The sequence below is a fragment of the Euleptes europaea genome, chromosome 1 (assembly GCF_029931775.1).
Source record: "Euleptes europaea isolate rEulEur1 chromosome 1, rEulEur1.hap1, whole genome shotgun sequence".
Classification (NCBI taxonomy): Eukaryota; Metazoa; Chordata; class Lepidosauria; order Squamata; family Sphaerodactylidae; genus Euleptes; species Euleptes europaea.
Genome location: NC_079312.1, coordinates 86457555 through 86484266, shown reverse-complemented (window position 1 = coordinate 86484266; position 26712 = coordinate 86457555). Strand labels below are relative to the sequence as shown.

The window sequence follows — 26712 nt, the reverse complement described above, 5'->3', positions numbered from 1 at the left end:
AAGACTTGGTGCAAAAAGAGCTGCCTTATGCCGCCAGAAAGAAAAGCTTCCCTTCCAAAAACGTAACTAGAGTGCTTTACCTGGTGCCTTTCAACAGATTAAACTGTCCTTTGGAAGATTATACATTCTGTGATGACAGCTTGCTTTTGTTCTCATGACTGATTATCGGGCAAAGCCACTTAGAACCTGGTTCAGCGCACATCACGTAACAGTCAGTATACTATCTCCCTTTTATATCTGGTGGTTAACATTTGATGACATCTGATGCAGGAGGAGTTTTCTGATTACCATAGAGGATAGCGTTACTCATATAATGCAAACAGAAGGGTAACTTAATCAGGTGTTGGTCTAAATGTTTTGGCATAAAATCCATGATTCAAAAATGAGAAAAGCTTTTGAACAGGCCATGGCCATAGGTGTAGAATGAATGTATGAAATCTGTATCCTTGATTGCTGAATCCAGTGCATTTAGCAGATACATGTTTTAAGTTCCTAAGGGCCAAATGCAATGAAGACCAAGGTGCTGGGGAGAATTTTTTAAAAATAAGTTCCCCCTTTGATTGGTTTCCTGATGCAACTCACCCCCTCCTCAAAGTCTTAATTTTGCCCCATGGAAAAAATAGTACAGATACCATATGAGTTCTTCCAGAGGTATAAGTACTGGTCATTTCTGCATATATTACCTTTAAGGGCCATATTTGTTATTTGCATCTGTAAATTCATTTAAACATATACAACTTTAAATATATACATGCACAGTTAAAATGTCTGTCTTCTTGAGTATAATTACAACTCAGCTCTCAGCTGTCTTTTTCACTATGTTAGACAAGCCTAAACAACTGGTAGGCTCTTTATTCCACTCATTCCCATTGCTAGTTAATTATCCATGCAATGTCATCGGTGGGATAGCGGGAGTTTTTTGAAGGACACAGGAAAGGAGGCACTTCTGCCTCCCTCCATAGGCAAAGTCAGGAAAATCGTTACTCTCCCTTTTGTGGCAAATTTCGTTGTGGACCTATTAATTAGATTAACTCTTTTATTGAGCTTGCATTCTTTCAGTTTTCAAAGGGTCAGGCTGTAATGAAAGGTAAAACTACACACAGTGGGTTTCTAGAATGGTCAACATTAGGCCATCATCTGACCAGTTTGTTATCTCACTTCTTTGTTTGGCAGCTCTGTAATTATCAGTCTCTGGAAATACCCACATTATCCTGGAAAACATCTCTCTCTCTTTGTGTCATCAAATCATTTCATGCAATTGAATAGTGTATGTGTTCTGAAGTTTGTGAGTATACATTTGTGCTCATCAAATATGAGGCCGTCTGAAGTATTTGACTGACTTGGACCTGTATCAAATTGTGATGGGCCTGACACGTGAAAGAAGTCACACATTAGATTTAATTTTTTTCACTGAGGGAATGAGGAATGGCTTGGTTTCAGAGTCAGAGATTCGACCTGCAGCATTGTCTAACCACTACCTACTTAAAACCAAGGTGAATGGCTGCAACATCCTACATGATAGGGGGTCCAGATAAAATGATCCACTAGGCCAACCTCCAGGTACTAGCTGGCGATCTCCTGCTATTACAACTGATCTCCAGCTGATAGAGATCAGTTCACCTGGAGAAAATGGCTGCTTTGGCAATTGGACTCTATGGCATTGAAACCCCTCCCCGCCCCAAACCCTGCCCTTCTCAGGATCCAACCCCAAAATCTCCCACCGGTGGCGAAGAGGGACCTGGCAACCCTATGGTCCAGTAGTGGAAGAAAAAGGGGAATAAAACCCAACCTAAAAACAGAAGCTGGGTACCCAAGGTTGGGTGAAAAGAAAACATATATAAAGGTCTATGTGTAAATATTGAAAGTATAAATTATTAGAAGCGCTATGTAAAATTTAAAATTCCTTAAAAGCATTAAAATAGCACAATGGCATATCCTGAGGTTGATGACTGTAACCACATACCAAACGCGTTTCGGCCTATGGGGCCTTCATCAGTGGTTAATTAAAACCCTTTCTTAAGCCTGCACACATACACAGAAATACAATAATGAATACAAATATAAACAGTTCAGACCCAACCAGGCATGTGTACATATTGTAATTTCTATTCCCAATTACTCTAACATCTGGTATAATAGGTTCTTGTTGTAATACTGGTTAGTATAAGTCTCTCATATATTCTGTGTGCAGGTATCAACCTAGTAAAGCAGCTGAGGCTTCAGTGGGAATGTGGAATGTGAAGATCCTTGAAGCTATAAATAAGGTCACCCCTCTACAAACACTCCCACCCCTGAGCATAAAGCACCCCCCTGGTTTACTATGGAAATGGGTGATCTGAACAGAGAAAGTATGCATTTCCCCTCATTCTGACTACATAAGGCCAACATTTCTTGGGGCATTGTGCTCCCATGCTCCTAAGATTAGAGATATAATGTAAGATGCTGCCCCATGCCTTTGGTTTTGTATGACCAAATGATCCTTTTGGGGGGTAAACCCATGACTGATATTAATGGGGGCCCTTTGGGCTAGGTAACAGGAGATTGAAGGAAATGAAATGAATTTTCAGATTAAACAGGACAATCAGTGTAGATCTCTACTCCAGAGTCAATGGCTCAATAAAGTCAGGACAAATCCAAAATACTGAAATTATTCCTAATCTCATTATTACTTTTTCCTGATCGGTAAGAATAGATTTGGTTAGAAACAGAGTCCTGGTATGGGCAGCCTAGCATCCTCTGATCTTCCTGGATTCTAGGTCCTGCATTGATTTTTGCTTTATGCTGCCTACTCTTTGGCTATTACTCTTTTTTCCCCTCTGTAAAATGGCAATATTCAAAGCAGGGTAAGTCTCCCAAAGTTCATTGGGGACAGCTTTTCCCCACCTTATGTGGGGAGGGGCTGTGGCTCAGGGGTGGAGCATCTGCTTGGCATGCAGAAGGTCCCAGGTTCAATCCCTGGCATCACCAGTTAAAGGGACTAGGAAAGTAGGTGATGTGAAAGTCCTCTGCCTGAGACCCTGGCGAGCTGCTGCCGGTATGAGAAGACAATACTGACTTTGATAGACCAAGGGTCTGATTCAGTATAAGGCAGCTTCATGTGTTCATGTGTTGGCAGAACAAACTGTACCTGTTGAAATCTCCTGTTCTTAAAGATTCAGGACAGCTGATTACTTTGCATCTGATCGCTCTACCCATACATTGAAAAATAATTGGACAACAAGTGTTAAGTCCGCGTGGGGAGGACACACGAGGTTGAGACGGAGTTCCAACAACAATGCTTTATTGATGCACAGAACAGAACTGAAGAACACAGTGTAAACAGCCCTGCTTATATGCCCCCCTGGCCACCTGCGGCCACTCCCCCCTGATCTGGAATAGGGGGGAAACAACCTCGGGTCGCCAATGGCGCGTGCCGGCTTAGGGCCAATGGCGTGTGCAGGGTTTAGGATCCTTCGTCCGCGACTCAAGCTCCTAAGTTTCCCCCTAACTATGCATATCGCCTAACTATGTACATACATAGCACCCCTCCCCCCTAAGTCCGGACAATGCAGGAGCAGTCAAAGTCCTTGAGGTAGCCCGGCCATGCTCATACTCGTTGCGAGCGGTGCCAGGACGGGAGTTGCTGGTGGTGTCGTTGGGGCAGGGTCGGCCGCGCCTTCAACGGAGGGAATGTCTTCCATCGAGCCGTCGGTGGGCCCCGTCTCGCTGTCCAGGAGTAGGTCCTCTGGTTGCTGGATTTCCGGCGCTGCAGCTTGCTCTCGGTCTGCGGCACTGGAATGCGCCGGTGTCGCCGGGCCAGGGACAGCATCGGGCAGGTCCGCGGGGCGGCAGCAGAGCTGGTCTATGTGACACCAAAGTACTTGTCCTTCTGGGGTGGCGACCCTGTATGACACTGGACCCGTCGCTTCCTGGACGGTGGTGGGAATCCAGGCCGGTCCTGCCCCGTAGTTTCGGGCGTAGACTGGGTCGTCCTGCTCAATGACCCTCGGGGTGGTGGTAGAGTCCTTGTGGGTTGGGCACTCCAGTGCCAGGTCGGGGTGCAGCCTGTTGAGCAGGGTCTTCGGACGGCGACCCATGAGGAGCTCGGCAGGGCTCCTGCTGGTTGCAGAGTTTGGGGTGATGTGCTGGACCAGTAGGAAGTTGGCCAGCCGCACGTCCCAGTCCCCCCGATCCATGTGCTGTAACGCCTCCTTAGTTGTTCGGACCATTCGCTACACCTGGCGGTTGGTGGCGGGATAGAATGGGGCTGAGGTCACGTGGCGGATTAAGTTGCTGGCCAGGAACCCCTGGAATTCGGCCGAGGTGAATTGGGCCCCGTTGTCGGAGACCATGGTGTCTGGCAAGCTGTGGGTCACAAAGAGCTGGCGCAGCTCCTGGACGACTACTCGCGTGGTCATTGACCCGACATCTATCACCTCCAGCTACTTGGAGTAGGAGTCAACGACAATCAGGAATGTCTTACCCTGGAAAGGCCCCGCGAAGTCAATGTGGATGCGGGACCAGGGCGTGCGCGTTGACTCCCAGTGCTGGATCAGTGCGCGTGGCATTTCTGGACGCGACTCTTGGCTGGGTTGGCAACGTTTGACCCACTCTTCTACTGCACCGTCGATGCCTGGCCACCACACGTAGCTCTGGGGCGTGTAGTGCCTCTAGGATCCTCGTGCGGAGTTTTGCCGGAACCATGACCCGGATCCCCCAGAGCAGGCAGCCCTTGTGGACGGACAGCTCGTGTTGGTGGGTGGCAAACGGCGTGTACTCGCCGGCCTGCTGGCCAACCCTTCCCCACCCAGTTGAGAACCTGGGCAAGGGTGCAGTCCTTAGCCGTATGGGCAGTGATGTCCAACGCCTGCAGGGGCAGCTCCGGCAGGGTCTCGATTAGCAGAACGTCATGGGCCGGAGAGGGGTCGGGGTCGGAACACTCGAGCGGCAGGCGGCTGAGGGCATCCGCAATGCTTGTACTCGTTGCGTTCAGGAAGATCGACCAGCGGAGCATGCGAGGGGACAGGATCTGCGGAGTCTGGCGATCCAGCACGAACAGGCCCAGTAGTGGCTTGTGATCCGTCACGACAGTGAAGGGACGGCCGTATTGTAATTGTGGAATTTCTTGACGCCGGCCACGACGGCGAGGGCCTCCTGGTCAATCTGGGCATAGTTGCGCTCTGCCGAGGAGAGAGTCTGAGAGTAGAACGTGATCGGGGCTTCCCGACCGTCCGGCAACAGGTGGTTGAGGACGGCTCCGATGCCATAGGGCAAGGCATCGCAGGTCAACACCGGCAGACGCTCATCGAAGTGGACGAGCAGTATAGATGACGACAAGAGGCCCTTGGCGGCCTCAAACGCCCGCTGCTGCAGCTTGTCCCAGGACCACGGGGTAGCCTTGTCGAGGAGACGGTGCAGCGGCTCCGCAACCGATGCCTTGTTGGGCAGGAAGGGATGGTAGAAATTAAGAAGTCCCAGGAACGACTGAAGTTCCTGCTTGCACTGGGGCAGAGGAGCACTGTGGATGGCCTTGATCTTGTCGGGTGTGGGGTGGATGCCGTCGGCATCGATCAAGTAGCCGAGGAAGTCCACTTGCGACAGGCCCAGCTGGCACTTTTCCTGCTTCACGGTGAGGCTGGCGTCCTGGAAACGGCTGAGCACCCAGCGGATGCGCTCCAGGAGCTCCCCCTTGGAGCCGGCGGCGGCCAGAACGTCGTTAAAATATGGAACGACGCCCAGCAAGCCCTTGAGGAGGTCTTCCATCATGTTCTGGAAGATGCCCGGGGCTGTGCTGACCCCGAACTGCAGAAGTGCCACCCGGAAGGCGCACCGGTGGGTGACTATTGTCTGCACTTCAGCCGACTCAGAGTCCACAGGCAGCTGCTGGTAAGCCTGGGCGAGGTCCAGCTTGGCAAACACCTGGCCCCCAGCGAGGGAGGCCAGGAGGTGGCTGACGACTGGCACCGGGTAGGCATGGGACTGGAGAGCCTTGTTGAGAGTACATTTGTAGTCCACACAGATGCGGACATCCCCATTGGCCTTCAACGGCATCACAATCGGGGTCTCCCACTTCGCATTCGGCACAGGCACCAGGACACCTTGAGCGACGAGACGGTTGAGCTCAGCATCGATCCGGTCCTTGAGAGCGAAGGGGACCCGGAGTGGCTTGAGGAGGATGGGGGTGGTGGCAGGGTCGACGTGCAGTCAGACGGGCGGCCCCTTGTAGCAGCCCAGTGGGCCTTTCCAGACGTCCTCGAACTCGGACCAGACAGAGTCAAGGGCGGGTTGACTGATGCGGTGGATGCCCGTGAGGTGGATCCCCAGGGCCGGGAACCACTCAAGGCCCAGGAGGCTGGCACGGGGACCATCGACCACGATGAGGCGGAGGAGACTGGAACGTGACTGGAACTGGACATTCACGTAGGCGACGCCCCAGACCGGCACCCGACGACGCTGGTAGTCGGAGATGATGATGCTGGTCGGCTGCAGCTTGGGAAGGCAGGCGCGGCGGCCCAGGTCGCGAAAGGTGTCCAAGGAGATGATGGAGGGGGCCGAGCTCGAGTCAACCTCCATCTTGCAAGGGGCGCCCTCGATCTTGACTGAAATGGAGACCTTCTCCACGCCATGGACCCTGTGGAGGTGGGTGCTCTGGATGGTGTGGCGGTAGTGGCAAGGCGAAGCACAGTCACCATCGGCCATGTTGTGGACGGGGTGTACAACGGCATCTTTCTTTCTGGAGCCGGGTGGACAACCCTTCTTAGCGGAGCGGCAGACCTTGGCAATGTGGCCCGCCCTGCCGCAGCCCCAGCACTCTGCGTCGTGGAAACGGCAAGTGCAGCGGTCGTGGGCTTCTCTGCAGCTGGCACACGGGCGAGCCATTGGGCCCCTCGACCGGTGCCCCTGGGTAGCCATTGAGGCTTCATCCTCAATGTCCTCGTCACTGGCGCTCTTGTAGTGGACGGGAGCCGGAGTTGACGGAGGAGGCGCGGCGCCACGGCCACCCAGACTGTCAGCCCACGTGCAGGATTCAGCCACCATGGCTTCCTCGACGGCCGCCATGAGGGAGACGTCCTTCCTCGCGATGAGTCGGCGGCGCACCTTCTCGAAGATCAAAGGTGATTTCAGCGAGAGTGATCTCAGCAGGAGAGCCGGACTGCCTACTAGCCTTCATCGCCACTGTTAAGTCCGCGTGGGGAGGACACACGAGGTTGAGACGGAGTTCAACACTTTATTGATGAACAGAACAGAACTGAAGAACACAGTGTAAACGGCCCTGCTTATATGCCCCCCTGGCCACCCGCGGCCACTCCCCCCCCTGATCTGGGATCGGAGGGAAACAACACTGGGTCGCCAATGGCGCGTGCCAGCTTAGGGCCAATGGCGCGTCCAGGGTTTAGGATCCTTCGTCTGCGACTCAAGCTCCTACGTTTTCCCCTGCATATCGCCTAACTATGTACATACATAACACCAAGATTTTTCTTCCCAAGACAGTCACCGGGAAAAAATGCCTTCAGTTTTCCATTGTTCAGGGAAGGGGAGATGGGGCATGGTGACAACAGAACCTGACTGGGGTTCTCTGTGGGTTCTTTCACTGAACTTAGTTTCCACAGTGAGGGAAAGGTTTACCCATAATTTCATTGGAATTTAGCCAGGCACACTTAAGATGAAACATTGGCTGTGTTTGTCTCTGTCTTTGTAATGAAAGCGGCTCAGAAGGTGGGCCTCGCTCACTGACTGATAACAGGTGATGTAACGAGAATGAATTTCTCCATTGTGTTCAATACTAATCTCTTAGAAAATGGGGCATGAAGCTCTTAGAACAATCTGGCTAGTAGCATGTTATGTAAAATGGGACATTGATCTCATTCATTAACTACACCATGAGTTCAAGAGGCTGCTTTATTACTACCTTTCCTCATGTGCCAGCACACACTTCAGGTTCTTCTTATCTAGTAGAGCAGACTAAGAACCAGAGCCTACTTCTACACAGAGCAGATGTCACTGAGGAAGTGGGAGGGAGAGGTAGCTGTGAATTTCCTGCATTGTGCAGGGGGCTGGACTAGATAACTCTTGGGATCCCTTGCAATCCTATGTTTCTATTCATCCTGTGCACACATGCACAAACCCAACTACAGACAGATCTCTGTTTTTCCTCTCAAAGGTTTGTCATACCTGGACCACTACTGCTGAGAATCCCCACCATCTAGCTTCCAGCTGCCACTGCTGAGGCCATAAGATGTATGGGAGGCATTGCGGCTCAGTGGTAGAACATCTGTGTCCAGGTTCAATCCCTGGGATCTTCGGTTAAAAGGATCCAGTAGTAGGTGATGTGAAATACCACTGCCTGAGTAAACCGAAGTTTCTAGTGTTCTTTAATCCTGTACTACTCAGCGAGGGGCTGTTTACACATAGAACTTTGCTGCCAAATCCCCCCTCCTCCCCTACAGTCATCCTCCAGGCTCAAGGGCACTCACAGCTGTGTGGAGGTAGGGAACTGGAAGCCACTCATTTTTATCAAAAATGTCATTGCAAATGAGGGAAATGCTTCAATGTTGTGTAAATAAGGCTGCCAACCTCTAGATACTCAATCAAAAAAGCACTACTGGCAATAAATCACTCACACTAGCACAGTTATGCCAAGTGAATATATTCTGAGGAACAACAATGCATTCCAAAAATACAACGTGCAGATACAATAATATCCTATTTCATATGGTAGCAAAAAGTGCAAAGTTCTAAGTTGCCAATGAAAATCCTATATATCATTTGATGGCAAAAAGTGCAAAGTTCATAGCTGCCAATGCAATGGGCCTCCGGTAAGTTCTCCCATTTCGCAGCAGCTTCTTCAATACTGGCAAGTCCCAGCTGGGAGGTGGGCGGGGCGCACAGAGCCGGCTCGCATTGTTTCAGCGCGCCCAGCAGGCTCTGTGCGCCCCGACGGCCAGCTGGGAGGTGGGCGGGGTGCACAGAGCCGGCGGGGCGCGCTGGAACGGCGCGAGCTAGCTTTTCCCGCCCGCCTCCCAGCGCGCCCAGTCGGCTCTGTGCGCACATTCACTCCATAAGACGCACAGACATTTCCCCTCACTTTTGAGGAGGAAAAAAGTGCGTCTTATGGAGCGAAAAATACGGTATATCATAGACTTGCCAGTATTGAAGAAGCTGCTGCGAAATGGGAGAACTTACCGGAGGCCCATTGCATTGGCAACTATGAACTTTGCACTTTTTGCCATCAAATGATATATAGGATTTTCATTGGCAACTTAGAACTATGCACTTTTTGCTACCATATGAAATAGGATATTATTGTATCTTCACGTTGTATTTTTGGAATGCATTGTTGTTCCTCGGAATATATTCACTTGGCATAACTGTGCTAGTGTGAGTGATTTATTGCCAGTAGTGCTTTTTTGATTGGATAACTACTTTTGGGGCACTCAATTGTGTTTGATTGCTAAACCTGTAGATACTAGCTGGAGATCTCCTGCTATTACAACTGATCTCCAAGCAATAGAGATCAGTTCACCAGGAGAAAATGGCCGCTTTGGCAATTGGACTCTATGGCATTGAAGTCCCTCCCCTCCCCAAACCCTGCCCTCCTCAGGCTCTGCTCCAAAACCTCCGGCCAGTGGCGAAGAGGAACCTGGCAGCCCTATGTGTAAATGTATAGCATAAACCAGAAGTGTTATCCATTATGTTATCCATTTTTAGTATATTTTTTTAAAGGTTGCCTGGAATCCAAAATCTACCTCTCTACTGAGCAAAGTTTGAAGTCTTCCTCTAGCCTAAGGAGACTTCCTCTAACTTAAGTGGTTCTTCCTCCAGTAGAAGAGGTGTTTAAGTGGGAAGCAGTCTGGAGGAAAGCACTATTGTGTGTATGGCTCATCAGAAACGATCATTTCCTCATAACTCTGGCCTCTTTAAATGGGCTCAAGTGACCATGGAGACCCTAGAGTTCTTCACCCATGAATGTCTCCCACTCCACACAGATGTTTTCCACACTAGTGACAAGCGCTGTGAGAGGACAGAGCATTCTGGAACAGTGCGTACAGTCCAAGCCATTCAGCCGCAGCTGCATCTCATTATAATCCTGCCAACCCTTTTGGGGAAATTGTCTACTGATTTTAGGGCTTGTTAGTTTCTATGCTTTGGGATCTACCACTTCCTGATCATTTTTGATTGTGCCTGTTCCATGAAGTGTTTCAATTCTTAATTAAGATTTCATAGACAATGATCTTGGCAAGAGGATAAAATATACTCTGATTACCGCTGAACAGTTGAATCAATCAGAAACATTTTGCACAATTTGCAAGATGTCAGCTGCAAACAGGGTAAATAAAAATATACAAAAAATAGTACACACCCACACAGTCTTTACTTTTGCAATTTATGATCAGAAAGGAACTAGGGCAGTGGTTCGAATGCTATCCTGTTAAGATTCCTTGAATAGATATATTAACCTGAAGCTACAGTTTGATATAATAGAGAGAACAAATGATAGGTTGGGAAGTGATTTGCTGGCCCAGCGCCAAATGGGAAGTGAGTGGAGGAGGTCAGGAGGAAAGCTGGAAGGCAGAATGGCCCAGGCACCAGGGCAAGGCCCAATTTATGTTATGCTGGCGGACCAAAATGAGAACTCTGAGCCTGATGTCTGCCTGTCAAGCCCCACCCACCCCGACCTCAACAGGCCACTCCTGACTGGCCCATTTGAAGGAGGGCCAAGAGCCAGGGAAATGGTCGGTCAGGAAAATGCCGGCCGGGGAGCGGGCACAACTGCACGAGCTCCCTTGGCTGCCCCGCAGGGCCTCACCACCGCCCAACCCAGCTGGAGCCCCCACACCCCGGAGCCCCCTCCAGCCCACCTGCTGGTGCGGGCCTGCAAACTGGGCTTGCAGGTAAGCCCCAAGCCCATGCTTCTAATGGGAGCAAGTGGAACTCCATCAATCATCTCTTGATTATTAGTGGATACCCCAAAGATCATGAGTGAAAGGAAAAGTTGTAGGTGTTAGTAGAATGAAGGGTGGTTGTCACAGTCTCTCTTGGGTATGTGTTAAAGCCATCCCAGAAGGTTTTAGAGAATGGTAAGTCCAAAGAATCACTCGGAACAGTCTGTGGATCATGACCGGGATCTTTGGATCCAGGGTTCATGAGCACAATGAAGGCAGGGATTGCTAAGTCTATATGAAAAAAAACCAAGCCTACCTCTTGAAATGTTGGTTTGGATGTAAGGACTAGAACCCCAATCCAGCTGTGCTCCTATACTCAGCTAAATGAAATCTCATATTATGTAGCATAGAGTTTTATTTATTATTGCTTTCTTTTGGGAGGACTTGAAGAAAATACATTAATGTCCCACAACAGCTGCTTTTTTGTTGCATTGTTACATCCCAATCATGTTATTTTTAGTACATGTGTGACATTCTATTTAGGACATGCTGTTTTCTAGAATCTTCCCCCTGAGATGGATTTTACACAAACACGCACCTAAACACACCTAGGCACCCAACCTATGAGTTATGCTTGAGCCTGGAGCCCACATGGTTAATATTGTCAGGAGCAGCCCTGGAGTCCTTGCTGCTTTATGATTGGATACACGCAGTCAGCTTCATCCTTTTATTTCCCCCAGCTTTTGTGCTGGAAGGTGGTTGTGGGTGTGAGCAGCAGAGAGACACATCTTGCAAACAGCAGCTCTCTGTGGAGACAAGGCGAGGGTGCTTGCACCCTTGCTCCCACAGCTGCCCCTATCATGAGGGGCAGACGTTTGGAATCGTGGATTTTCCCCTTGTTCTTAGGTGGCTTCATTCAGCCAACTCTGGGACAGGAAGAGCCACAGAAGGTAAGAAATTACGGTGTTGTTCAGTGGGAGTGTGTGCCCAAGCAGTACCTTAGGAGCAGCCAAATTGTAATTCCACAACATACGATATTAGGCAGCAGAGCCTGATGAGAATTAGCAACACCTATTTAGTTTGTGTGTGTGTGTGTGTGCCATAATATTAAGATGTTAGACTGAAATAGCCAATAACACCTGTGAATCTGTAGCAACCAACCAGATCTGAATGACTGGGGATAAAACCCCTTCTAAAAGGCACAATATTCAAAATGGAATGGCTAATGACAGAACAGACTTAGTTGCTCTCTCTCTCTCTCTCTCACACACACACAGCAAACTGCCACTATTTTAAAAATATTTATATAGATCAGGAGGATGTGAATGTGGACTTATATAATATCCCTGTTGTGCCATGTTAGATGATAAGCTAGCTGCTTCTCATGGTTTGTATTTTATGGACACAGCCCTGACGAAAGGAATAGATTACCTTTTCTTATCAGTCTGCCACTGTGCTCCTGTCATTCCTGACATTTTAAATGACATACTGTTTGCCTTGCTAACTGAAAAACCATTTGTGATCTCAGCAGAGATTATTGTACAGATTGAGGGATGTGTGCCCATTTTCCAAGTTGATTAAAGCAATAGGATACTGGAATTCAACCAGGAATTTTTACTGTGCAGTCAACGGGTAAGCCATAGGCAGATCTGTTTCTAAGTTTGTTATATGTAAAATCTATCTTTACTGGATTGTGATATAAATGAGTGAGAATTTTTAAAAATATGTGTTTACAAATGCTGCAAGTGATTTTTTTCAAAAGAAAACAGAGATATAAATCAATGGCTACAATTTTGGACGCTGGACTGAATAAACATGTTTAGTATTGGCCTGCAAATGTACATATGCTTTTAAAAAAGAGAGAAATAAAAATGGAAACTCTTCTACATCCATTACACAAAACTACTGAAATGGACTAGAATCTCCACAGAAGGCAAACATCTACTGAAAAACCTACTGATGGTGGGAAAGCACTCATTTGTAATTGTGAGTAGAAGTTCGTTGTCTCTCTCACCCTGAGGGAATGAAAACATACCTTACAAGTTCCTCTTCCTCAAGGGCCAAATTACCACACTGTGCAACAATAACTCAACATCCAACCAAAGTCAATGTCTGTTTCTGTTAGCAAGCTGCTGCAGACCGCTATGAGCTCCTTTGGAGCATTGGATGGCTCAGTAGTTCCTAAGATAGGGTTGCCAGGTCCCTGTTTGCCACTGGTGGGAGGTTTTTTGGGGCAGATCCTGAGGAGGGTGGGGCTTGGGGAGGGACTTCAATGCCGTAGCGGTAGACTCTAATCTGGAGAACCGGGTTGGATTCCCCACCCCTCCACATGAGCGACGGAGGCTAATTTGGTGAACCGGATTGGTTTCCCCACTTCTACACACGGAGCCAGCTGGGGGACCTTGGCCAAGTCACAGCTCTGTTAGAGCTCTCTCAGCCCCACCTACCTCACAGGGTGTCTGTTGACGGGAAGGGAAGGGACGGTGCTTGTAAGCCGGTTTGTGTCGCCCTTAAGTGGTAGAGAAAGTCGGCATATAAAAACCAACTCTTCTTCTTGATAGAGTCCAATGGCCAAAGTGGCCATTTTCTCCAGGTGAACTGATCTCTGTCGGCTGGAGATCAGTTATAATAGAGGGAGATCTCCAGCTAGTACCTGGAGGTTGGCAACCCTATCATAAGAGCCCCGTTAGAAATTGATTGTGGCAATTAGGTCTGCCTTTGTATCCTTTACTGCCAAACACTGGAAAGTGACCTGTGACCTTGTTATGCTTGTATGGTGGTTACGTGTTAGAAAAATAGTGTCTGTCATAATTTGGCACCACCAGAAGATTATGACAAATGGAAAGCAAGGTAGAGCAGGGTGCCAGTGGCTTAGCTGGGCTGAATATCTGGAATATTCCAAGTAAAGTTGTGAAGACCCCCTTCAGTGCATTAAAGGAATGATTATTATTACACAGTGTTCTGGGATTGGACTGTGATATTTTCCTGGAGGTGCTTCTGCGTCTGTAATGAGGTAACAATTTAACAGCTGGATTTTTTCCAGGCATAGTGATGAAAAATGCTTTGTCTGTTGAACTTTGAGCTTGATATGATGTAGGTTTTAGAGGCCAGGAAACAAAATCAGCATCCTTGTGGCATAGGGTTGCCAACCTCCAGGTAACGGAATCAATACAAAGTTAGCCTGTTGTAACGTAGGTGGTAAACAATAAACAACAGAAAGGCAAAACCACAAATATTATGCAAAAAGTGAACGTTGTTATCAAAATATCAAAAAGTGTGTCAACTTCAAAGTGCAAGAATATATAACAATATACAGCTTATATGTAAAATACAAAGATGTCCAAGATAAATAGTCCTTTTAGATCATAACATGAATCTTGTAAGGGTGCCTCCAGGGCAATCCACCAGCTTGCTATGTAGCATGCATTCTTGGACATATAGTGCTGTTTTTGGGTTCCCTTGACCTGTATCAAGAGTGTAGGCAAACAGGGATCCGGTAATCTTCCTGTTTCGATGGTTAATCTTCCTCAGACCAGGCTATATATTAAGGGAACATGGATCTTGGCATGAACTAGCCAATCACGTATTGATGTTCATGCCGATATCCATGTTCCACAAAGCTCTAATCTCCCAACCGGCAATTTCCGCTGTGGACTCTGTTCTTTCTGTCAATTTACGTTACCAGTCAAGGAACTCACTAATCCCACTACAGGTTTTTAATTTAATATTAAAACTTTCAACAATTGTGAATCGCGCAATCTGATCTACGCGATCAAGTGCGCATGCCAACTTTGGTATATCGGTAAAACCAGCCGTCCAATTAAGTATAGGATTGGGGAACATCGTTCCCGTATCCGTAATAGAACACCTGAGGCCCCTCTGGTCCAGCACTACATCGAGAAAGGCCACAATGACGGGGACATGACTTTTTTTTGTCATCTGGAGATATGAAAAACATAGATATAATCAGGCTGATGTTGACAGGCTACTTTTCCAACAGGAGGCAAAGTTCGTCCATATTTTTCAGACCTGTACCCCAAAGGGCTGAATACATCTCGGGATAGATCTTGTTTTATTTAGACATTGTTCCTTTAAATTACCCCTACCAGTAATTACTATGCAATAAGCACCTTCAGCTGTCAGCATTTTTTGAAGCTATTTCTAGTTCCTCCACAGTGCATTAGTAGAGAATTTCTCTCATTCTGACATGTGAGCCAGCCATTGAGCGGTCCATGTGTGAGTATTATATATATACACATATATACATATATGTGTGTGTGTGTGTGTGTGTGTGTGTGTGTGTGCATAATGCTACATTAAATGTATTTTATTTATAAAAATGTGTTTAAACATATGCTTAAAATGATAAAAATGGTCTGCTGCTAAAAACATTTTGCTGTAAAATTATCAAGATTATATATTATGTAGTTGTTTTCATGTTATGTTCCCTTAATATATAGCCTGGTCTGAGGAAGATTAACTATCAAAACAGGAAGATTACCGGATCCCTGTTTGCCTACACTCTTGATACAGGTCAAGGGTACCCAAAAACAGAACTATATGTCCAAGAACGCATGCTACATAGCAAGCTGGTGGATTGCCCTGGAGGCACCCTTACAAGATTCATGTTATGATCTACAAGGACTATTTATCTTGGACATCTTTGTATTTTGCATATAAGCTGTATATTGTTTTATATTCTTGCACTTTGAAGTTGACACACTTTTTGATATTTTGATAACAACGTTCACTTTTTGCATACTATTTGTGGTTTTGCCTTTCTTTTGTTTATTGTTTACAACCTCCAGGTAATAGCAGAAGATCTCCTGCTATTACAACTGATCTCTAGCCGATAGAGATCAGTTCACCTGGAGAAAATGGCCACTTTGGCCATTGGACTCTATGGCATTGAAGTCCCTCCCCTCCTCAAACCCCGCCCTCCTAGGCTCTTCCTCAAAAATCTCCCACCGATAGCGAAGAGAGACCTGGCAACCCTATTGTGGCATCACAGTGCTTGCCTGGTTAAGGTCATTCAATCTGCAATTGTGGGCCTTTCAGACATTCTTCCACCTGTGAACTGGCGCTCAGTTCTTGGGAAGGCAGCTGCAATAGCCCCTGACCCATTTGTTCAAGGCAAAAATGGCTCCATCAAAACATCGGAACTGCCCTGCCCCTTGCATGCTTACTTCTGACAGCTTCCTTGTCACATTGACAGCTTCCCTCAGGGAAGCAGTCTACTGATGGTCAGGGTGCATATTTAAGGAGTTTTCTTCACCAAGCAGACCTGCTCTTGTGTCATCAGCTGGTTGAGCTGCCTAAATTGGTAGATGAAGATTTTTCATGGGCATGGATATGACAGTTATATTCCGGGCCAAGGCCCACAGATCACACTGCTGTGAAAGGCACAGGAGCAGGGGCTGCTAAAAGCCCACCTCTGTCCTTGCTACAGCGATGAAGGACGAATGCAATGGACAGAGTTCAGACGTTGGCTGGATAAATAAAGCACATGAATGCTATCCCACTCACACATTCCACAGAACTATTAAAACTCCCAGCAACAAGTCCTATGACAGGCCATCATTCGCAGCTAACCCCATTAAACTGTTTTTAACGGTTCAAATGCTTGAGGCTATCTTTTAACTGGCCAGGGCTTATTTTTAGACCACTCTTGGGAAACTGAATTATTCACCCTCTACTGCTGCTTGTAATTGGTTGGAAAATGATTGCCTGATACCATCTCTTGTGTGTGTGGGTGTGTGGGTGTGGGGGTGTGTGTGAATACCCTTGGGTGCATTTCAAGCTGAAAGGCATGAATATAAAAAAAGGTTTTTAATAAGATACGTAACAATTTAAAATTTGTACACCCTCGTCCCACCTTTGTACTCTTTGCTATGCCAGAGATTGTAAATTATTCCTGAGATAAAAGCTTCAGAGATAAACTCAGTGGGATCAAACTCTGAGTGGGCCTCTGCCTTGGAAAGAGTTCTTCATGCTCACAACTTTTTTTGAAACAAAAATGAAGATTGTATCTGAGATAGGTGTCTATTCTGAAAAGGTTCGCTTTGAGCGGAAAGCTTCTGTTTTGCTCTCAATTGGAAGGGGGGTTCCTTTTATGGGCTGCCCTCATGTCCCACTAGTCCAATGTCTGGTCGCCATAATTTTGTTTATCTTCCTGATTAAATATCTACCAGAAAGAATAAATGTCAAGGGCAAAGGGTGCCCATCTCTGTCATTCTGGAGCTGTCCCTGCAAAGAGGGAAACAAAATGGATTTACAAATGGATTTGTGGCCCAGCGTTTGCTTTTGACGCAAATAGGTTGACAGCCTGACTCACTGCAGAAGAGAGGCACGATGCATGATTAAATGTATACGTCAGATCACAGGGACAACTGTATGTTTCCAGGTGATCATCAAGAGCTAGAAGATGGGGACTGACCCTTAGATACTGGTTTGGATTAAACATGCTGGCCATGATAGAATATATATTTTGGTTCCCAGTACATGTGAGCATACTGAAATAGCTGCTGCATTGGTTTCTGCCATAGGTTTGCTAACATGTCACCTTGGAGAATGCTCTTACAAGCCACACAGAAGGGCTTCTGCCATCCCTGCTGTGTCAGGTTTGAAAGAAGCTACGGCTGCCAGTGCTCTCCCTGCCATCTACTTGTCAGTGTCAATTGTCAAAGTGGTTTATAGTTTAAGATACTATCACCAGTTAAAACAAAAACAATCAACCAAACAGGATTAACTCCCAAGAAACAAAATCCTCTTTCTCGAAAGGCTTCCAGAACAACATTTTTGGTCAATTTTCTAAAGAAGCAAGGGGTAGAGTCAATTGGTTCTAGCACCACCTTCTGGAGTCAGTCTCCCAGGGCCATCACCAGTCTTACTCATGGGTGGGTGGGGGGCAGCCATATTTTTAGTTATTTTTAAAAAGTGAGGGAAAATTCAGTGATTAACTCAAACAAACGGCGATTTCTATGATCCTGTTGCCAAGTCTGAGTGTCTCTGTGTACTTTAGTGTGTATGAATTGTTACCATCAGAAACGTATAAAATGAAGAGCAGTTGTTTTTAAGTTCAAAGACTTTAATAACCAACAGCATTCTTAAGTTATCCTTTATCCCATTTAAGCATCCTGTCACAGCAAAGGTAGATTTCCCCCCTCCAAGATGACTGGTAAAGGGGATAATTACAAATCCACCCTAAGACAATGTATTCTCATGTATGTGGAGCTAGGAGGGTCAAGTGGATAGATCTAGGGAGAGAACCAGTCAACAATGATATGGTGTTTTTTACCAAGAACATCAATGTCCTCATTCTTTTAATGGATACTGTTGTTTCACAAATGAAACAATCTGGTTTTTAAAAATGACATGGGTGAGTCAAATTGATGTTCCAGGTAAAGCAGTGTCTGATCACAGCTCTACTGTCTTCAAGAAAGAACCAAGATCCCAATGAAACAGGCCCTTCTAGTCCGGCCTTCTGGATGGGGAGGGCGGAATAGAAATGTAATAAAATAAATAAATAGTCCCAACATTGAAATACAGTTCTGAAGGATACCATAGCTGATAGTATCAAAAGCCACTGAGAGATCCAGGAGAATCAATGAAGTCACACTTTACCTGACCCTTTCCAGGTGAAGGGGGTCAACCAGGGTAAGCAAAGGAGTTACCGGGCCTGAAGACAGATTCAAATACATCTAAACTATCGGTTTTAGAGCACCTGGAGTTATCTACCCTTTCAGTCTCCATGCTGCACCCCAAAAGGCAAATGTATGGAAGACCCTTGTTGAGTATTTAGAAGGATTAGGAGTTTGCAGCTTGAATCTGAAAGGCTGGGTTATGTTTACCTTATACAGGAGGACATATGTGGAGTGCCCTAGGATCCAGGAGAACTGGGTTCAAATCCCTCAGCCAACAGTTTTGTTGCCATAATTCAGATTACAGGATACCACAAGCCAAAAAACAGGCATGCTGCGGGGGGAGCGGGAAGCTTCCAGAGCAAATAGCTTCAAAGGACTAAGCAAGACAACCAATACGCACGGAATGTGAAAAGTCTAAAAATGGTGTCTCGAGAAAACACATTCTTTTCTCTCTGTACACCAGATGTGAGCCAGGATATATGTTGTAGAAAAAGGCCCCCAAAGTCAGTGGAGGCTTTGACCTTGGGAGAGGGGACCTCCTTCCCATTCCCAGATACGGCAATCAATCTGCAAAACAAAATCTATCGTGGATTGGCCTCATTAATCCCAGATTAAAAAGGAGTGACTAGAAAAGAAACACAGAGGACCCGAGAAATTGTCGATATAACGTATAGACCAAACTTGGCAAGGTTGATGGAGTAGCTTTCCCTCTTGTGGTCTTCTGTTAACAGCTCAGGGCAGAAACTCCCATTACGAATGTGTCGTGGACACATGAACTCTTGGCGAGATGTGCTCTGGGAGTTTGTTGCTGGAAATTAATTGGCGCTGGGGGATGAACTGGATTGGGACTGCATGTGGGCGACGGGGCATAAGCCTGCTCCCTACAATTTTCCTGACCTAAAATGGCCCCGGAGAGCTGCTGTTTGCCCTGTTGGGGAAACTTAAATGTAGCTTCAGTACATGTAAATTTCTCCAGGGGGACAAAGAGCAACTCCCTAGGCCAGTCATGTCCAAAGTCCGGCCCGGGGGCCAATTGCGGCCCCTGGGCCGGTTTAATACGGCCCCCAGCCTGTTTTGCAGAGAGAGAAAAGGGGGTGCCTGGGGGCTGCACCTGTGCTTTGCATCCCTGACCGAGGGGGTGTCGCTTGGGTGGAAGGTCGCCTCGATTGGCTGTCTCAGCCCCACACCCCAGAATGAAGGCCAGCGAGTCTGAAACCCTAGAAAGGCCACTTCCTTCCTACCCAGAGCCCGTGCGTGGGGACACGGCCTTTGTTGTTCTGAAGCATGGAAAAGCAGCAGCAGCTCCTCCCGAGTGGGTCAAGGGGGATCCTGAGGATGGTTGGGGGGGACTCGAAGGTGGGAAAGGTGGCGGGGAGGGGAAGGGAAATGCAAGGGAGGTCAGAGGCTGGCCCCAATCCGGGAGAGGAAAGACACCCCCACACACACACACACAAACACCTAAAAGCCTGGGAGTGTGGGAGGGCTGCTCCATCTGGCTCTCCTCCTTCCTCTCTGCAGAAGGCTGGGGTGGGGGGGAGATGCAGCCTCTTCCCTGCATTGCGGAGGCCTCACGAGGGATCCAGATTTGCAGGGTGGGTGGGAGGGAGGAGGGGAGAGACTGGATGAGTCTTGAGTGGGGGGATTGTGAGTCGGAAAGGCAGGGGGGAGAGGGGGCCGGATTTGGGGGCAGGGAGTGTTTGGAGTCAGACCCCCCAGCAGGTTCTCTCCAAGGCAAGTGGCTGCTTCGAAAGAAGGGATGGGGTGGGGGAAATAAATGACTCTTGGCATGTATCGTGTTTGGAAATGAGGCGCGTTCAGACGGGGCAGAGTCTGCAGAGGACACCCGTGTTCATTCTAGGGGTCAAAGCCCCGAGCAGAGAGCAAAGAGGTCAGAAGGAAAGAAGAAGGGAAGAGTTGGTTTTTATATGCCCACTTTCTCTACCACTTAAGGGGGGCTTACAATCGCCCTCCCCTTCCCCTCCCCACAACAGATACCCTGTGAGGTAGGTAAGGCTAAGAGAGCTGTGACTAGCCCAAGGTCACCCAGCTGGCTTCGTGTGTAGGAGCGGGAGAAACAAATCCAGCTCACCAGATTAGCCTCCACCACTCATGTGGAGGAGTGGGGGAATCTCCACCTCTCCAAACCACCGCTCTTAACCACTACACAAAGCTGGCTCTCATGGGGAGAAAAACTCCACAATCCTCCCTGCACGGGAGATGTCAGAGTGTTTGAATCTTGGACTCCATGAGAATAAAAACCAGTTTATTTCCTGGCTCAGATGAGGGGAGGACAGAATACCCCCGGCATGGTTGAAGGGAGAGAGTTTACAGTCCCAGAGAGGCACATGAGCGGGGTGGGGGGGAGGGGGGAGGAAGAGTTCCTGCTCCCTCCCTACAGAAGGAAGGTTGGAGATTTAGAAGCTGGGGGGCGTCCGGTGCACTGAAAGGGGCTTTGGGGAAAGGAAGGAATGTAGCCATGGTTTTTGTGGTGCAGTCTGTGGTTATGGGCATAATAAGTATGCCGTTTGCAATAAACTTTGCATAAAATAGTTAATTTGCATTTAATTAATTTAATTAAGAATGTCAGGCAAAATGGTCGGCCCTCACGCATGTTCACTTCATCAAATCTGGCTCTCTTTGAAAAAAGTTTGGACACCCCTGCCCTAGGCTGTTTCAGGGTAGGAAAATGATGCAAGGGCTTCAGCAGTCTTTCCTGGCTTACCATGGTTCTAATCTAAATTGGGCCCACAATGTGTCTGGAAATTAAATTCCCAACATGGAACACCCACAGCAGGTCCGTCGTGTAGACTTTGTAACGTGAAAATTGGTCCTCGCTAACCCCCCAAATGGCAGTAAACCAACAGGTGACTTTTAAATCAAGGTGCAGATGAAACCGCCTTACACAATTATAGAAAAGTTATTGGAGGGGGAGAGAAATCCCATACCTGCTTTTACCTGCAGATCTCTTCCTCCTATTAGATGGGTATCTAGGATAGCATAAACCTATGTTTTGTAATCAACCCTGTCTGACTGGTGATGCCTTCCTATGCCTCAGTGACCAAGAATATGTCTTCATTTGAGGTTCCTACATTATTGCCTATAGGGCTGACTGAAAGAGCAAGAGTCCGTTAGAGAAGATACCTCTTCCATTTGACAGCAAAGGCTTATCACATAGGCTTGACAATCAGTGCTACTACTGGCCTGGTGTTTTGCTTTGGTACAGCCTTCTTGGAGCATGTGGGGAAATCTATAAAGTGTCAACATTTCCTTTCAAAACCTTTGTACACATGCGCCCATGGTGTATTTTGTGTATCTCCTCTTCATTCTTCACATATTGTTGTCTTCCAGGTCAACTGCTATGACTCGATAGATGGAACGGTCTATAACTATGGGGCCCTTACCTTAGATGGTGAGGAGTACATCCCCTTCCGGCAGTATGCTGGGAAGTTGATCCTCTTTGTCAATGTGGCCTCCTACTGAGGACTCACAATGCAGTACCTTGGTAAGATTGACAGCTGGGAAAACAAGCACTCTCTACCATAGTTAAATTTTATACTCTGAAGTACTGGAGCTGAAACAATCTAGAAAGCTATAAGGAAACCTGCCTCTTAATCCTCAAAGGATGGAAGTTTGCTTAGATTACTTTGCTAGTTTGGAGATGCTTTCTGGGCATGTTTTGAGATGCTTTAGTCTTTATTACTACTTCACATACCTCTAACAACAGTTGCTGGGAGAAAGTAGCAGGGAAGGCTTTGTGGCCTGCTGGTATGCTTCCCAAAGGCATCTGGTTGGCTACTGTGGGAAACAGGATGCTGGAGTAGTTAGACCACTTTCCTGATCCAGTAAATTCTTATATGTTTACATGCTCCAAGGATGATAGCTAGTATAAATCATCCCATTATTCAACAATGGCATATCTTTGGTACATGTTTATATTGGCTTATTGACATTACTTTCTCCAGTAAGTCCTGAGAACTGTAATACTATGAGAAGCCCTAGATATCTCCAACAGAGAATTCTCAACTCTTTCACCCAATTCCAGTTCCCAGCATTCTTTGGTGTAGGTGTAACAGTTGCAGTAACATTAAGCTAATACAAAAGAGCAATGCATGTCAATCCAAATAACTTAGATTTACCCAGCCAAAAAAAATAATGAAATGAATTTCTGGAATACTATTTTGAGGTATTGGTGAGGGTCCTCTTGACAACAAGGCAAGGCAGTATTTGCTCTTAGGGCTTTGAGATTGCATCTATATTAAAGTACCCAGATCAAGATGCAAAACATATGTGGATAATTGAATTTGTGTCTGTCTTGCAGAACTGAATGCACTACAAACTGCTTTGGGACCTTATGGCCTAGTCATCCTGGGCTTCCCATCCCATCAGTTTGGAAAACAAGAACCTGGCGAGAACAATGAAATCCTTAACTCCTTGAAGTAAGTACCAGTTGAAAGACTTGCTCAGGTGTTGAGTAGTCTAGATTGTCTAACATGGGTGCTTCCATACTTTGTACATGATGGCACTTATGAGCAAGCCCCCACTTTATTAAACTCCCTGAACTGTCATCATCAACTGTCTATAACCTGAAGCAGATCATGAGAGGGAGGGCATCTTGGCCATCTTCTGGGCATGGAATAGGGGTCACTGGGGTGTGGGGGGGAGGTAGTTGTGAATTTCATGCATTGTGCAGGGGGTTGGACTAGATGACCCTGGTGGTACCTTCCAACTCTGTGTTGCTATGATTCCTGGCTTTCTCCTTCTATGGCTTGTTTTAATAAGAAGGGGACAAAAAATGAAAAGCTGCCACATCATGTTGAATACTTACATTCTACTCCTGTGTCAGAGAGGAAGTAAGCAGGCTACTGACAGCCCTTTACTCCCTGGGGTTCTTCCCTATACTTCCTTGGCAACAATTATGAAAAAGGCATGTATGGATTGTGACTGGCAGAGTATGCTTGTGGTCATTCCTGGACTGGAGAGCAAAGGATGTCTTCTTTCCATGTGTTTTAATATACATATTTTAGCAAAGTTACGTGGCTTCCTAAACTTGACATAGCTTAAGCCCTCAGCATGTCTTAATCTGGCCCTGCACATTTCTTGTTTCAGCTTGTCTGTGACATCTTCTCTTTTTGTTCTAGATATGTAAGACCCGGGGGAGGCTTTGTTCCAAACTTCAAACTCTTTCAGAAAGGAGATGTGAACGGGGAGAAAGAACAACAGATCTATACCTTTCTAAAGGTTTGTAGCATCATTTGTTTTGATTGTGCTGTCTTCCTTGCTGGCTTGTGATCTGAAGATGTTAAAGACACAGAACAATGGATTTTTATTTATCCAAAGTGAATATTAAGTACTTAGGAGTTTTTGTCTAGTACACTAAGGATTAGGTGGGAAACAGATGTCTTGGTACATGTTGGGAAGTGGCAGAAATGGCCTTGTCAATGGCTGCTCGGGGTCAGCCATGGCCTCTGGGAGCCACCCAGAGGCCAGATTGTGGAATGGGCTGCTTGATAGCCCAATGGTGGTCCCACCTGTGGTAGAGCCAGGTAGGGTAGGCCAGGGGCCAATCTCTGGTGGCCGGGTGATTGGCTGAGTTTGATATATGGCTCGAGGCCACAATCTGATTTGTGGGCCCTTTAAACCTGTTGTACAGCTGGCTGGCAAGCCAGCTGCAGACACTCGGGTAAAAGGTAAAGGTAGCCCCCTGTGCAAGCACCAGGTCATTCCTGACCCATGGGGTGACATCACATTCCAATGTTTACTAGGCAGACTATGTTTACAGGGTGGTTTGGCAGTGCCTTCCCCAGTCATCTTCCCTTTACCCCCAGCAAGCCGGGTACTCATTTTACCGACCTCGGAAGGATGGGAGGCTGAGTCAACTTTGAGCCGGCTACCTGAAACCGATTTCCCTTGGAATCGAATTCAGGTGGTGAACAGAGCTTGGACTGCAGTACTGCTAGGGCTGCCAACCTCCAGGTAGTAGCTGGAGATCTCCTGTTATTACAACTGATCTCCAGCCGATAGAGATCAGTTCTCCTGGAGAAAATGGCTGCTTTGGCAATTGGGCTCTATGGCATTGAAGTCCCTCCCCTTCCCAAACCCCACCCTCCTCAGGCTTCGCCCCCAAAACCTCCCACGGGTGGCAAAGACGGACCTGGCAACCCTAAGTACTGCAGCTTACCACTTTGTACCACGGGGTTCCCTATGGATATGCATACCATGTGAATTAGGAGGAGACTGACCAAGGAGTAAGATCTGGCAGAACCAACAGGGGTAGCTTCCTAGGGATCTGGCAACCCTAATAATTTGCCTCTTAATAGACTGAAATATGGTAGGCCTGAAATGTAGTTCTGGCTTCCTTCATTTGAATGGCTCCTGCATCTAGTTGACTATATCCCCAATATGCCACTTTATCGTAGAATCAAAACACATGGTTGTGCTTCTGAGCATTTCACAGTATTTGAAGGCCCTTCTTCTGACTACTGATTTAAAATCCTGTCCTCTCATTGAACGTTCTTTTTGTTTTTCCTGGCAGAAGTCCTGTCCGCCTGTTACAGATAACTTTGGTAATGTTTCTGGGAGACTTTTCTGGTATCCTCTGAAGATCAATGATATCAAGTGGAATTTTGAGAAGTTTTTGGTCAATACAGAAGGGAAGCCTGTGTTGAGATGGTATCACAGGACAAATGTTGCCACTGTGAAGAACGACATCATACAATACATGAAGAGTGAGGGGATGCTGTACGGCTAGAGTTCATGTGGACTCATAGAAGTGAGCTGTGGGGGGAAAGGTGAATGCTGCTTTATCCAGAACCAAATTATAAATCAAGATTAGATCTTCATACCTTAGGAATGTGAACAATTCTTAAAAGACAAAATGCTTTTTGCTCGTGCTGTCTGGTATAGAGTGTAGCACCCATCCTTAATTTACAGATTTCCCAGTACATCTGGGGAACTTAGTCCAGCCATACAGCCCTCTCCCACTTTAGTTTCCACACTGGCAAGGATCCATCCCTGCAATAACTAACTGGAGACTGTATTGTGTGAGAACCTGACAGTGCCATCCTAAGCAATGGACTGCTAAGAGTGCGACTCTGTTTAGGATTGCACTGTGAGTATAATGCAGTGGCCAAGTTTCCTGTGGTTGTCCTCCAATGAGATAACACTGTCACAGGAATAACATGGAAATTGCCTGTCCCTCCCCTTGATAACCTATTTATGAAGAGAGTACAGCACATTGAGTCAACCCCCTTCCATGCCTTCTGTCCATTGCTTGACCTTGCTTTGCAATTGGTGTGCAAACAACTGGAGGATGTCACTCCTGGTGTGGACCACAAAGCTTCAGTGATGAGTGAAGACAGCATTTCAGGCACCTCTGGATAAAGTATATTCTCCCTCTCCCCCCGCAATGCTGATTAGCCCCACCCAGATACTGTTTATGGATTGAAAATTCTCAAAAATCTTCTGTCTCTCTGAGAGTGGGTGAGAGGACCTGGGGTTCTGCGGACACGGAAGATGCGTCAGTATGACGGTTAGGTCTGAAAGCTCCCAAAAAGCGGACTTAGCCTAAGCCTGCAAGGCAGCAGAGTGGCTTCTTGTGCATTCAAGCTGCTCTGCGACGCCCTTCGCAAAGATGCCATCTTCTTCTCGTCTCCAAGATCCCAGCCTTCCCTGCCTTCAACCCCCACCCCCACTCTGTGTATAAAACTTGCCTAATAAAAACTTTCAGTGCAACTTGCTTTGTGGGGGCTCTCCTTCAGTTTGGCAGCAAGACGGGAAACGTGTTTGTTCTAGCGTTTTTGATGTGAAATTCTGTGTCCCTTCTAACACATCCAGCATTTGTGCGGCCCTTTTGGGAAGTTCAGAGCAATTCACATAGGTCGTCATTCTTACCAAAACCCCATAAAGTAGATCAGCACCATGATTCCTTTATAATATATAGGTAGTATGGTTTGTATATGAGTACCTCGTAGTTCACAGCTGTGATGACATTCAAATATAGGGCTTCTTAGGTTATAGATTATATTCTTCCATCAAGGCCAAATTTAATGGTGATGCTGGCAAGGCAAAAGAACTTTCTCTGTATGACTTTGCACAGGCTCAGTCTTGTTTGAACTGTTCCACAACCTCTTCAAAGCAGCTACAGGGGCTAAGTTTGCATGCCAGAGATCCATAGCTTTTGTGGACATTGTGCTCGTGTGCTAACAGCA

The 26712-nt window shown here is 47.0% G+C and overlaps 1 protein-coding gene across 1 annotated transcript; it reads left to right on the top strand.

Moving 5' to 3' along the window:
- Positions 1-11663: 11663 nt before the first annotated feature.
- Positions 11664-25253, top strand: GPX3 (glutathione peroxidase 3). Its single transcript, XM_056859140.1, has 5 exons — positions 11664-11812; positions 21854-22007; positions 22824-22941; positions 23644-23743; positions 25038-25253. The coding sequence occupies exons 1-5, from the start codon at positions 11723-11725 to the stop codon at positions 25251-25253; spliced, it is 678 nt and encodes a 225-aa protein (XP_056715118.1). The 5' UTR covers positions 11664-11722.
- Positions 25254-26712: the final 1459 nt, after the last annotated feature.